Source organism: Ctenopharyngodon idella, chromosome 17, assembly GCF_019924925.1.
Source record: "Ctenopharyngodon idella isolate HZGC_01 chromosome 17, HZGC01, whole genome shotgun sequence".
Taxonomy (NCBI): domain Eukaryota; kingdom Metazoa; phylum Chordata; class Actinopteri; order Cypriniformes; family Xenocyprididae; genus Ctenopharyngodon; species Ctenopharyngodon idella.
The window spans coordinates 17,795,231-17,810,362 of NC_067236.1; the positions used below are offsets into that span (position 1 = coordinate 17,795,231).

The 15,132-nt window shown below is 34.3% G+C and overlaps 1 protein-coding gene across 7 annotated transcripts in view; it reads right to left on the reverse strand.

Annotated features, from left to right (window-relative positions):
* Positions 1-15,132, reverse strand: part of LOC127498247 (kinase D-interacting substrate of 220 kDa B-like) — a 67,339-nt gene that overhangs the window by 17,573 nt on the left and 34,634 nt on the right. For 6 of the 7 annotated variants that reach the window (XM_051867385.1, XM_051867384.1, XM_051867386.1 and 3 more), the window contains 3 exons: positions 4,362-4,540; positions 2,422-2,654; positions 470-580 (listed from right to left, as the gene is read on the reverse strand). In XM_051867385.1, coding sequence (XP_051723345.1) covers positions 470-580; positions 2,422-2,654; positions 4,362-4,540 — 523 coding nt within the window. The remainder of the gene's footprint in view (positions 1-469; positions 581-2,421; positions 2,655-4,361; positions 4,541-15,132) is intronic. The other variant, XM_051867388.1, reaches the window with a different exon arrangement.

Here is a 15,132-nt window from a genome sequence, read left to right on the forward strand (position 1 = left end):
GTCATTAATTACTCATTCTGGTTCATATGTTAATGTTCTATGATTATTACCCATTTGCCATGCAAATCATAAATGTTTTCATTTACATACAGAAGTCTTAAAGGTAAGGCAGCTGTTTAATTCTAACACTCAGAGAGGAGGGAAGGAAAAAGGTTGTTTAAAACCATTTTTGGTGTAAGAAACATCAGGGGAAAATGCTAGAAAGCTACAAAAGTGATAAATATGGTCCCTATATATAAAATGGCTCTACACTGTGATTAACACAGAGACATTAAACCCTAAAACTGCTCTGTGAGTTTAATGTGTAAATTATAGTGTAGAAGCCACAGGCTGTTCGTCACGAGGAGCTTGAAACAAAGTATGAAAAAAGACAGATACATTTAGTACCATGAGACATAAAGACATTATTGTGGCATATAAACTAGGCCCTAAAGCGCGTGTCTGCCTGCAGTCGTTTAGCTGTACTTACTAGTCCCAGACTTGGGTCCTTATGGAGTTTAGTAGTAGGGCGTGAAGGGGTGTGATGGGGGTTGCCAGGGTAATGTCGGGGCAGGTGATAAACATGATGAGGGAAGTACGGCTACAGAGGTGGAGAGAACAGACGAATACTCAGGAATGAGGGTCAGCGCCACATCAGGGTCATTTAATGAAAGGTCAAACACATAAACAGACTGATGATTTATTAGGGCTGGGCTATATATATATATATATATATATATATATATATATATATATATATATATATTGAATATATTACAAATTATTATTATTATTATTATTATTATTACAAACATTAATAAAAAAGCAATAAGCTAAATATATTCTGAAATATTACATTACAAATATTGTTATTAATAGTGTTAGTAGTAAGATTATTATGAATAATCTTATTATTACTAACTACTACTATTATTATTAATATTTTATAATAATATATATATTATATTATTATAATATAATATATTATACCCCAATATTATTATTATTATTATTATTATTATTATTATTATTATTATTATTATTAATAATAATAATAATAATAACAACCATTATTATTATTATTTCTTTTATATTAATTAATTATTAAGTATACCCCATAAATAAAAACAAACCCCCAATATTTATTTATTTATTTTACTTTTTACATTGCACACAATGCTGGTTAATTTATTATTACAACATAAATAATATGTTATTATCATTATCATTATTAAATCATACTACTTGTACTACAACTTGCTACTAATAACAACAACAACAACAACAACAACAACAACAACAACAACAACAACAACAACAACAACAACAACAACAACTATTATTATTACTATACTTGGTACTGTTATCTTTACGGTTATTATTATTGTTCTTATTAGTATTATTTTATGAAATATTATTTAAATTATAATTATTATTATTATTATTATTATTATTATTATTAAACCCCATAAATGAAATATAAATATTATTATTTTTTATTATATATATATATATATATATACACACACACACACACATATACATATTTTATATACACACACACACATATATATATACACATACATATTATATATATGTGTGTATATGTGTGTGTATATATAAAATATGTATATATGTGTATATATGTGTGTGTGTGTGTGTGTGTGTGTGTGTGTGTGTATGTATATATATATATATGTATATATATATATATATATATATATATATATATATATATATATATATATATATATTTTTTTTTTTTTTTTTTTTTTTTTTTTTTTTTCCAATGCTCACAATGCTGGTTAATTTTTTATTACAACATAAATAATATGCTATTATTATTATTATTAATCATATTTCTACTACTATTACTACTACAATTTGCTACTAATAATTAAATTAATAATAATAACTACAATTATTATTATTATTATTACTGTTATTATTATTATTTTACGAAATATTATTTAAATTATTAGTAGTAGTAGTAAACCCCATGAATAAACACATAAACCCCAAATAAAAAAAATAAAAAAAATGTTACAATGCACACAATGCTGGTTAATTTTATATTATATTATATTATATTATATTATATTATATTACAACATAAACAAATATAATATAATATAACATAAACAAACAATGTTATTATTATTATTATTATTATTAACCAAACTACTACTACTACTACTACTACTACTAGCTATTTGAATATATATATATATATATATATATATATATATATATATATATATATATATATATATAAACATTTTTTATTTGGGGTTTATGTTTTCTAAAAACCATGCCAGAAGGTCAGTTTTGTTCTTGCTCGTATTTTGCTGTATAATTACCACAGGTATGCTTCAGTAACTCTGTGAACACAGGTGAATTTTGCTTGAACACGATAACCAATGTCTCTGATTGATTTCTCACCCGGTTGTAGAAGGGGTGTTGGGGTCCCGTAAGCCCACTAAAGTAGCTGCTGTGGGGTTGAGCGGCTGGCAGCACTCCAGCAGAGGGGAAAGGCCCAGGGAAAGAGCCCGTGGGAGAGCAGGCCAAAGAGTGCTGCCCAAATGCAGAGTGCGGCCGTACCGAAGCATCTTGCAGGGGCAGTGGGGGATAGCTGACTCCTCCGAGGTGCATCTGCTCTCGTGCATCTCGTACATCTGAAAGGGGGAGGAAGAGAGACAGAGAGAGAGAAAGAGAGTAGGAGAAAGTTAGATCCGAATCTTGGCCAGCACTTTAAAGGCATTCAAATCCTCCCACTCACAGTCGATTTCAGCCAAATGAAGCATTTATAGTAAGTTACATGTGAGAAAAGAAAGGCCTCTGTGGTTTGATTCTCTAAGAAAAACACTCATTTTTCCCAACAGAAGCGGCAAATCGCAAAAACGCACCTGAAAGAAATAAACGTGGGAAATGTCTCCCAATGAAATTCACATTCGCTCAAACGGCAAAGTCTCAAGGGCTGAAACATACGTCAGAATTTGTTTGGTTGGAAATAATATTTCTGAGTCACCAAGGCAGACCAAATAAGACCGGTTGGGTGACTCAGGAAACAAGCGGCTCATCGAGATTCAGTGATGTTTCATTTCCTGAGGTGAACACAATGGAGATCTTACTCATCTCTCTGGGTTCACAAAGGAACCTTTATTGCACAGTCCATTGTCACATTGCACCATGCAACGTCTGCTGTCTCAAAGCACAGACCAGCTGACCATTATCATGTGATGAGATAATATCACCTCTCATATTCGCAATGATTTAGGGAGATGCACATCAATAAATTTAGCACTGTGTGCATTTTCGCATCTACACTTGGGGACAAAAAACAGCCAGAGGACATCGTAAAAAAAAAAAGTCTCTTGTGTATAAAATTGTACTGTACACACACACGTTGGGTTTCCATGTTTTATAGGGACTTTCCATAGACATAATGATTTTTATACTGTACAAGCTGTATATTCTATCCCCTAACCCTACCCCTAAACACAACCCTCACAGAAAAATTTGCATTTTTACATTTTTAAAAAACATCACAGTGTAATTTGAGTGTTTTTTTCTTCCATAGGGACCAATTACACAAATTGTATTTTTACAAAAAAAAAAAAAAAAAAAATTCAATTTAATAAATATATTACTCATGTAAACATATTATGTTATGTTAACACTTTACTTAAAGGGATAGTTCACCCACCAAAAATTAAATTTCTGTCATTAATCACTCACCCTCATGTCGTTCCAAATCTGTAAGACTTTCGTTCATCTTTGGAACACAAATGAAGATATTTTTGATGAAATCTGAAAGCTTTCTGTCCCTCCATTGACAGTCTATGCAACTACCATTTTGACTCTTCAAAAAGTTCATACTGTAAAACTAAATCCCTATGAATTGAGTGGTTTAGTCCAAAATATTCTGAAGCTTTATATGAGGAACAGTTTGAGTCTCTTCAGAAAATTTGGACTAAACCACTCAATTCATATGGATTAGTTTTATGTTCTCTTTATGAACTTTTGGAAGCATCAAAGTGGTAGTTGCGTAGCTGTCAATGGAGGGACAGAAAACTCAGATTTCATCAAAAAGATCTTCATTTGTGTTGAGGGTGAGTAATTAATGAGAGCATGTTTGTTTTTGGGTGAACTAACCCTTTAAAGCATAATGCATTATAAAAGTATTCAAATGTGACACAAAGCATCAAGCAATTCAAGCTGTCTTTCATCTAAATTTGGCATTTTGTCAATTATTGTCAACTGCCAAATAGCATTTATGTGGTTTTGGTTAGTTTCTACTTAGCTTTATATAAAAACAACAAAAGTCCATGGTATGTCCTCCTCATTTATAGCTAGGCAAATGTGTTTGTGTGGGTTTGTACCTGCGATGATCTCCCTTAGTTTGGGATCCAGGTTGACAGTACAGGGCAGGAACATCTCCACATCACGAGCGGTGAGAACAGGGGTGTGCGATGAGAGAAACACCTCAAAACTGCGAATATCGCCATCGATCTCCAACAAAGGCTCCACATCTTTAGTGGTGGGGATGTTTTTAGAAATCCTGCAATGAGATGGTGACAATTAGCATACAGAATAAACAGCAAAGGCATACCAGTTTCAGAAATTCAACAAGTTTTGGAGCTAAAATGTCCCAGATATTTAAAATGTTGGAGTGGGAGTTGATGCAAATTAATGTACAATTAAACATTATATATAATATATTAACAATAACATAATTACATATATAACTCCCCCAATAAAGAAAAAAAAATGCCCATGAAAATCAATTCCAGCATGTAAACATTGGGGGTTCATTTCTGACACTGATGTAGTCTGATTGATAGATTGACGGTCACATTGCTTTAATGTGTATTAATAATATGTAAATCTACTCTAAATTGCATCTCACTAGTCTCTCTTAGCTCAAGTTTTTGAACGCATGTGGCTACTGCAGTTATTTCTGCACTACGTTGTCAGATAAATGGTTTCCCATTGCAATTTATCTTATTGAGCGTGGGAATTCATATCAAATAAATCTGAAGATTTGCTTCTGCTGAACGCAGACATTTTGCGCACCCCATATTTCTTCCTCTATCTTCTTATCTCCCCCCAGCCCACGTCTTTGTCTCTTTGGTAAGAAAAGCTAGCTTGAATCTTTTTATTGGTCGACATGAGGGCACAATAAGTTCTTATTTCCATACTGATCATTGCACCGTGAAGAGGGTGAGCTCAGTGCTTGGCCCGTCCCATACCACCGGTTTAAGTAATCCGATTTTAGCTGTTTAAACTGGGCAGGAGAGAGCTGACATAATGACACTCAGATGACCTGTTGCTTAACTGTGATGGTGAGGCAGTGTAAACAAACACTGATAGCTAAATGTGAGATGATACACACCTGGAGGCAGCATCTACAATAGTCAGTTCATCAAATGACCTCTGACCTGATATACTAAATAATAATTAGCTTTAATTATTTTTATTTCAGTTTTAGTCATTTTTGTACCTCAACTTAAACTTATTATTTCAACTACAAAAAAAAAGACTTTTAATAGTTTTATTTTTAGTTAACAATTATAACACTGGTTAAAACAAAATTAACTAAATTAAATTACACTACAACTAAAATGAAATAAAAATGGCCAAAAGTTCATTAACATTTTGAATTATTCCATGATAGTGCATTAACTTTGGAAGCCCTAAAATACAAACAAATAAAAATAAAATTAAAATTTAACTAATATATTAATTCACATATGACAAATCCTTTGAATTCCAGAAGAAGAAAAAAAAAAAAAACCTGAAAACATTTCATACCATTCTTCAGATGGTATGAAAATACAAAGAGTGACACATGACACAGGGCTCCGCCTACAAGTATTGACATCATGCACAAAAGCCTTCGTATTAGGGTTGTAGTCAAAAAGATCTAATATACCAACCGTATAGTTTTTCTGATTCAGACCGTAACATTATTTTGGTCAATTGACACTGAAAAAAAATGCGGTCAAAGATTTCCTTTGAAAACATTTTCACTCAGAACTTGCTAGTAGATTTCACAAATAATTACATAATAATTACAACACATTGAATTAAACATGCAATTTAAGTTGAAAGACTAAAATAGTATTCTCTTGTAAAATGTAATTTTACAGTGTAATCCTCTTTAAAAAAAAAAAAAAAAAAAAAAAAAAAAAAGTTTTAATAATCTTTATTATGCCTTTCTTTGCACCAGTGAAATATTATCAAGATTTCACCATGACATTTTGTTGCATTCAGTGTTAATTTTGACAGCAAATTTTGATTTAGTTTTAGTCATAGTCTTTTGACTAAAATGCCATTTAGGGTTAGTAATATTTTAGTCATCAGAATTTGTTTTAGTTTTAGTCGACTAAATATCATAAGATTTTAGTCGACTAAATCTACAGTAGTCAACTAAAGTCTAATTTAGTTAAATTGTAATGCATTAAGTAAGCACTTCTCTAACAATACACAAATCCAATACAATGATACACATCTGATATTCTCCAAACGGTTTATGTTCACTTAAGACAACTGTACGTTACTCGCCAAAGCAGGCGGTTTTTGACCGTTCAAGTGCAAAAAGATACGAAAGAGAGCTCAGTTCAGTACTTATCATTGAGGTACTATTATAGTTTTTGTTTAAAATTGATTAAATTAGATTTTTTAGTTTTTCTGCTTTCATTGTAATTTTAGTTAAAAGTTTTAGTATTCTTTTTGTGTGTTTATGTATTTTTATTTTTGCTTTTAAACGTCTACATAGTTTTTTTTATTTCTGTTTTAGTTATTTTAGTACATCAGATTAAGCTAAAGCATAGAAACTAGATGAAATAAGATAAGTTTACATTTTATATATATATATTTATTTATTTATTTTTCAGTTAACATTTATTTCAAGTAATGACGTTTTTTACGGTTTTAGGTTTAGTTAACTATAATAACCATTATATTTAAAATTATATAATTTTATATATAAAATATATTGAATAATGTGTCAAAAAATGTTCTTAGATACAGTAGTTTACTATGAATTAAATAGAAATTTATTGTGTAAACAAAATGAACATCTGAAGGTTTGTTAAAACAAAATAACAATAATGACCAGGTAAATTATATGCACCGTGACTCTTATTTTGAAATGTCTAAGGTCTGCACTGTAGCAGGCTGCTCATTTCAAATGAGGGAGATAAAATATGCCTTCTTACAAGCGTCTAAAACATATTACCATATAAACATCGTGTAGTAAATATTGTCATAATTCATCAACATTAGTTTATAAGCAATTGCATTGCATAAATGTGCGCTATTCATTGATTGCGCAGCAGTCTGTAGAGCCTGTAGAGCACGCAACAGCATCGCGTTTTCCCGTGGTTAGATCAGCACGTTACACTTCAAATGTGCGCATCTTCCACACAGGACAGCAGTCCTGACCGGATATCTTCCCAAATCGTCCCTTTCTATCATTTTTGTCTTGTTTTTATTCGTTGACGAAAATTAGAGTAGATTTTAGTCATAGTTTGTGTAATTCAAAACGCATTTTTATTTAGTCATCGTCTCGTTTTCGTCCGTGAAAAAATGTCGTTGACGAATAATTTGTCATAATTTTCGTCAACGACATTTTTTCACGGATTAAATTAACACTGGTTGCATTGCACAGCATTTTTGCTCTCAGTGTGGACAGAAAAATAGCTTGTTGTTGGTTAGGCCACAGTGTTACGGTCATTATGACCTGGATGGCATGTTAAAATATCATGTTCCAAAAGTTTAGAAGACCATTTTAGTTAATTGCGTTTGTCTCATCATCCTCTGATGACTGTATAAATAGCGATGGTCACCAAATGACTCACAATTTCAGTCGAGAAGTGTGTGTGTTGGAGGGCGAGCGAGTGGCTGGGTGTGAGAGCAGATGTTGAAGTCATTGGACAAAGGCCCACACTGTGCTACAGCAGGCCTGTGTGTCAGCGGGTCAGAGTAGGATGCTGTGCTAACAGTCAGCTGACCTTCCGCATGATGGACATTAGGTAGAGGTCTTGTACTTAGGGTGGAGCTCAAGGACGTGACCAACATAAAGATCGAACTTGAGCGCAAACACATGCTTGCTTGTTTGTTCCACACACTCACACACACATACAGAAGCATCGCTTTAAGAAGGGTTGAACAAGAGAGAAACGTGTGCTGGTGAGAGAGGTTTGGTTCATTTCCCACGCACTGGATTAAGCAGAAATGGGCAGATTGTGTCTCTTCCGAAATCCAGCTGGGCTTGTTTATTTGTATGTGTGTGTGAGCATGCTCACAGACAAACAGGAGCCAGTGACAAGAGCCTCTCTAGAGAACCAACTTCCTCTGTCACAAGACACACACACTTTCCACTGTCTCTGCTTAGAAGGAACCTGCTTTACAGAGGAAGAACATTTAAGAAAGATTTAGAAATATTAAACAGTTCTTCATAGCCAAGTATGTGTCTGTGAGACATTCAATTAATGATCTCTGAATTAGTGGTGTTTTCTAAGGCAAGCTTAGTCTCACAAAGTCAGTAGCATGTTTACCCACCACGCAAAGCATGCAATTGCATGGGGCCCCCGTGATTTCTCCAGAGGGGGACCCCACATTGGTGTAGCCTACGTGATATGCAGGTATATGCCGTATACCCATTAGGAAAGGTCAAGGATTTCCGTATACCCACTTAAAAAAGCGTGACGATACGGATTTGGTGCTCCTTAATGTGGCGTGACAGATTGCTGTATAGAAGCGGCAGCCTGAAGCACACATGAACTGATCCTCTCCTCCGCTTTAATACTAGTTACAGCGTGAAATAAACATGAATGAACATCTGAAGGTATGTTAAAAGATACAGTCCAACTTAACAAAATCTGTATCATGTCTCATGTATTCAGCGTTTCAACCACAGAAAGACGTTAATAAAAAGGCTTTTAAACAAACGTAACGTCACATTTACCTCAGAACAAACATATTCAGTGACCATAAACTCATTAGTCAGCTAGAAAAATTAAATCTAGAGAGGAGCATTTAGTTAAATATATACACCATATTACATATTAAAGGGTTAGTTCACCCAAAAATGAAAATTCTGACATTAATTACTCACCCTCATGTCGTTCCACACCCGTAAGACCTTCGTTTATCTTCAGAACACAAATTAAGATATTTTTGATAAAATCTGATGGCTCAGTGAGGCCTCCATTGACAGCAAGACAATTAACACTTTCAGATGCCCAGAAAGCTACTAAAGATGTATTTAAAAGAGTTCATGTGAGTACAGTGGTTCAACCTTAATATTATAAAGCGACGAGAATATTTATGTGCGCCAAAAAAACAAAATAATGACTTTTCAACAATACCTTGCAATGGCCGATTTCAAAACACTGCTTCGAAGCTTTTCAATAGTTCACGTGACTTTGGCAGTTTGATACGCGCTCCAAACTACTGATTCGAAACAAAAGATTCGTAAAGCTTCGAAGCTTCATGAAGCAGTGTTTTGAAATCGTCCATCACTAGATATTGTTGAATAAAGTCGTTATTTTGTTTTTTTTGGAGCACAAAAAAAAATATTCTCGTCACTTTATAATATTAAGGTAGAACCACTGTAGTCACATGAACTGTTTTAAATATGTTTTTAATACCTTTCTGTGCATCTGGAAGTGTTAATTGTCTTGCTGTCAATAGAGGCCTCACTGAGCCATCGGATTTTATCAAAAATGTCTTAATTTGTGTTTTGAAGATGAACGAAGGTCTTATGGGTGTGGAACAACATGAGGGTGAGTAATTAATGTCAGAATTTTCATTTTTGGGTGAATTAACCCTTTAATTATAATTTTTATATACTTTAATAGCCTATATAATGCATGTTTGAATAAAAGTTGACAGCCACCATTTAAATGTTTATATTTCAAAAAACGAATTGGAGTAGAAATAATTTTAAAGTTAGCAGGCCTATTATAAAAATTTCCTTAAGTGTAATTTAAGTTTGTATACAAATCAGTTCATTTTAACCTTCAATATTAATGTAGTACCAACTGATTCCCATGTATGTTTTACACCATTAGATGAGAGATTTTTTTTTTCCTAAGAAAATTTTTTTGACAGACTGGCAGGAAATGGTGCAAAATAGAAGTCCAAACAGGGTGATATTGTGACATACTGATAAGCCTAATCTTTCCATTATTGTTAATAATAGTTGGAACCTGCACTCTTAAATGTGCATTGAAACTTGCCAGCTGATAAAATATGTCCCAGGGACCATATTCATATAACATCTATGGCTAAATGTAGATCTTGACTGGCTGAGTTAGATGGTGATTGACACTAAACAGTAGAAAATCAGACCAGTCTCTCCAGCTGTAAATGTCATTGGCTATTAAAGTCTTGCGTTGCTTATAATAAATTGACATGTTGATAACACACACATAAGCAGTCTTTCAGAACGCTCTCAATTACACAGCTTAGATCAGATGCATACTATATGCATTAGTGAGTGTGGTGGTGCTTAACAGGTGTCACTCTGGGAAGGGTGAGTTTGAGGCTGGGAGGGTCACTGAAAATAACCAAATGGGTCTAGTTTTTTGTAAAGCCGTAATGACAGCACAAAGTGCCCCACAATATTAGTTCATAGTAGCAACTTTGAATTGGACGTCCATAATGAAGGGTTTGTAATCATGTAGTTCTAAATAGAGATGTTTGTCACTGACTTGTTTATGGAATACTAAAACAAACACACACATACATTCAATAGTGTGCAGTGAGCAGTTGATGAGAAAACTGCAGTATTTAATCTGGCATGTAGTGAGACAGCGCAAACACCCCGACACAGGCCTCATCCAAACACAACACCCAGACTAAAACATTTGAGGCGTCCATAAACACCAGAATGACGAAGTCATTCCAATGACTGGCTAAAACAAGACTAACCAGACAAGGAGGAAGAGACACATCTGCAGGTCTTGAGGGGAATTTTCACTCTCAACCAGACCCAGGCCGGCCATCTCCCTACACAAATTCATATGCTGGTTCCCTTTCCCTTTATATCAGCCTTTTGTGTTAGTCAGACTGCGTTGTTTTTCTGTTCTTTTTGCAGTCTTAAAATAAGGGGAAGAGCAGAGGAGAATGAGATCAGGAAATGACACAAGCTGGACTCAAACTTACATCACCCACGTGAGCACCACAGCTAAATGTCAGAGCATGTGTGCTAACTGCTAGGGCACGGCTCCAAATAATCAGACAGAGTTATGAGAAGGGCTTATTTAAATTTTTTTTTTTTTTTTTTTTTAAGAAAAAAAAAAAAAAAAAAAAAACCCAAATGTAACAATACATATACTGTTACAAAAGGATTTTAATATACATATTCAAAAGGGTCATTATGTTGTTTTTTTAAAGAAATGAATACTTTAATTCTGCAAGGATGCATTAAATTGATTTAAAGTGACAGTAAAAGACATTTATAAATGTTACAAAAGGCTTTTAAATAAACAATGTTCTTTTGAACTTTATACATTTCTACTCAAATATGTATCAGTTTTCACAAAGATATTAAGCAGCACAACTGTTTTTAACATTGATAATAATAAGAAATGGTTTGAGCACCAAATCAGCATATTACAATGATTTCTGAAGACTCGAGCAATGGCTGCTGAAAATACTATTATAATATTAACATTAAAATATGTGATGAGGTGATGAGAGACTGCTGTCTTCAGTCAAATAGAGATCAGAGGACTAATGTGCCTGATGAAGACCTGACTGGTCAAAATCTTGCAAATACATTTTTGGAGCTGCAAAAAGTGTGAACATTATTTTTCTTTGCTTATTCAGAATTATCTTTTACTCACGTTTTGCAAAGATGCTCTTCAAATCAAAGTTGAGAGACATGGTTTTCAAGGCCATTTGGAGATTCTTGTTAAACATTTAGCCTGATTAAACATCTTTTCATTGGTCATTTCAATGCACAAACAACAGGAAGTAGTCATTTAGTGTATTCAGTCTATGATAAAAACTCAAAATTGCCAAAAGTAGAGATGTGTGTTTGATGGTTACGGATATGATATGTGCATTTTCAGCTAAATTTATGAGACACAGTAGGCAGTGGATTAAGCAAGCTAATTCCACCTCGAATGCACTATACTATAGCAAGTATTTGTATTCAACTATTCATATATACACACACAAACATCATGCCGTGGCCAGCGGAAGGCTAATCTTTCACCAGCTGTACACATCAGCATGCTTAGAATACTATTTATAATCAATTGAAGCTGATGTAATTCTACCACCAGAAAAAGAGCTTTTGAAGCTGGTGGGAGAAGTTGGCTTCAACATCAAGTGATTTGTTTAGCAATTACTTTTGACATTCTTGCCTTGGCTACGAGAGAAAATTGCCAAGGAAAAAAGTGCTATCATTCATCTGTCATGGAAGCACTGGGAATGAGGGAAATTAATTGCCGTTCAAGATACTTGCCATTTTAGAAGTGCACACAAAGATAAAAGAACATCAAGAATACAAAAGGCGTTTCAAACAATACTGCTATTGATCACACCCGTGCTGCATCATTTGGGTTAGCGGCGTGGCCGCCTTAAATGTTGAGCACTTGAGATGTCTCTCGTTGGGTTTATCCAAAAGCTAATCGATCCCAAAGCTTGCTTAGCCCTTTTTTTCCCTGTTCCTTCTCTTCTTCTTTTTCAAAGACTCCCACACACAGCAGCTGATGGGAAGAGTATAATTCTCCCACTATTTTCCCCTTTGACCGGGTGCTGAATGTGGCACTTGACTTTGCTTACAGCCACCCTTGTGTGGACAGTTTGAGGATGCTCAATGAGGCCCAAACACGGTGATGCCCCCTGCCCTCTATAAGGGGCCCAGAGATGCAAAATGCCAACACACATTTATTTTCTGAGCTCCATAAAGAGAATCAATGTGCCCACCATGAAAAGAACAACAGTCTCCGTCACCAGCCGACAGATTTCATATGGTAGGTGGATGGTGGAGGTCATGGGGTGGTGGGCATATGGAGTGGTGGCCATCAGTCAATGAAACATTTAAAGATTTCTTGTATATGACGGTCTCTTGGGGGATGGAGAATGACCTTGGTAGATGTTTTATTTATTTAGATCTTGGTAGACTTTTATTCACATTTTATTCAATTAGTTCATTTTTATATCTGGCAGAGTTATGCTGTTCTAAATCACAAATACATAACGACTAAAATAAACGAGGCAGTGCAAGAACCCAGAGAAACCTCCAAACTGGCAGCCAAACTCCCAGAAATGAGTAAATCCATCTGTAAACAAAAGCATCTTGCCCAGAAGCTTAAAAAAACTCTAATGAACTTTCATGGGATTTTTTTCCCCCCATTCATGAAAGCCGAGTGCTGCCCCAGAACAGCAGTGGAACACAGTTACACTGGAAAACAATAGATATTTATAGAACTACTGTAAGTCTAATGATGTTGGTTACTGGCAGATTAAGCTTTGAGAGTAAGTTTGGCCTATAATAATCAAGCAGACTGACAGTAAACTGATCAACGTACTATTAACATCCCAAGGAGACATCAAACATCCAAAACAGATCCGTTTGATCAATCATAGTATACACATATTGACCACCTTTTTTTTTTTTTTTTTGAGTGTGTCCTCTACACATGTTTCTGGAATTAATTGCACTAGGTGGCAACACACAACATTTGGGCCACCGCTGTGAAGAAGATGACGAAAAACGGCAACAAAAACAACAGTGAAAACAACTGTAAAAAGTGGAAACAACAATAGAAGTTCAAGGAGGTCAGAAGGCACAATTCAAACTTGAACGTAAAGGTGGTAAAATGATGTGTACTCTATATCCAGCATAGATTTAATTGGAAAAACATGCCGGTTCTTCTGAATTTCAGGTGCTTCAGGAAGTTCACATCACAAAAAAAATAGCAAGGAACCATTTAGAGCATACTTTTCTTGCTAAATATCAACATCGTAAATATCAATATCAACTGATTAAAGACAGTTGACAGGATCTTGAGGCTTTTTGCCTTTATAAGTAGGCTATCGTCTTCATGTAAAGCTCTTTATATGGCCTCTACCTTAGAGTTGCATTACGCATGAATGTCAGTCTTAGCCACACAACTGACAGGTTTACTGAGTACATCCTTCGGTTTTACATTAAAGTTCTCTCCTCAGATTTGCTGACACAACAGCTTAGGGTTCTGGGTGTCAATTTCAGTTCCCCTGGTGATTAAAATGGTAATTCACCGCTGGCAAGATGGGCTTTTAATAAAACTTGGCTGTCTATGCAGCCAACTTCAGTCAAAAGTCAGCAAGATGATGTCAGATGATGCAGTGTGGCATCCCCTTTTCCCTTTTGGCATGAAACTTCAACATACATAATACACTGCATCATCTGACATCATCTTGCTGACTTTTGACAGCTTCAGGGATGTACACTCTAAAAAATATTGGGTTAAAAACAACCCAAGTTGGGTTGAAAATGGACAAACCCGGCGATTGGGTTGTTTTAACCCAGCGGTTGGGTTAAATGCTTGACCAATGTGCTGGGCAGTTTTATTTAACCCAACTACTGTTTAAAAATTACTGTATGGCTGGCTTAAAATGAACCCAAAATAGGTTGGAAATTAAAAGAAAAAATAAATAAATCAGACACATAATTACTAGAGGCAACAATAATAATCAAAAAGTGAACATTTATTAATAAGCAATTTAATAAATGTTTATTGTGTAATTATTACTCAAACATAATAAATGTTAATTTCCAACATATTTTAAGTTCATTTTAAGCAAGCAATACAGTCATTTTTAAACAATAGTTGAGTTAAAACTACCCAGCAGGTTGGGCAAACATTTAACCCAACCGCTGGGTTAAAACAATCCAATCCCTACCCTCTAAAAAATGCTGGGTTAAAAACAACCCAAGCTGGGTTAAATATGGACAAACCCAGCGATTGGGTTAAATGTTTTCGGTTTACCAACCCGCTAGGTAGTTTTATTTTACCCAACTATTGTTTAAAAATTACTATATGTCTGGCTTAAAATGAACCCAAAATAGGTTGAAATTTAAAAATCAGACACATAATTACTAGAGGCAACAATAATATTCAAGAGGTGAACATTTATTAATAA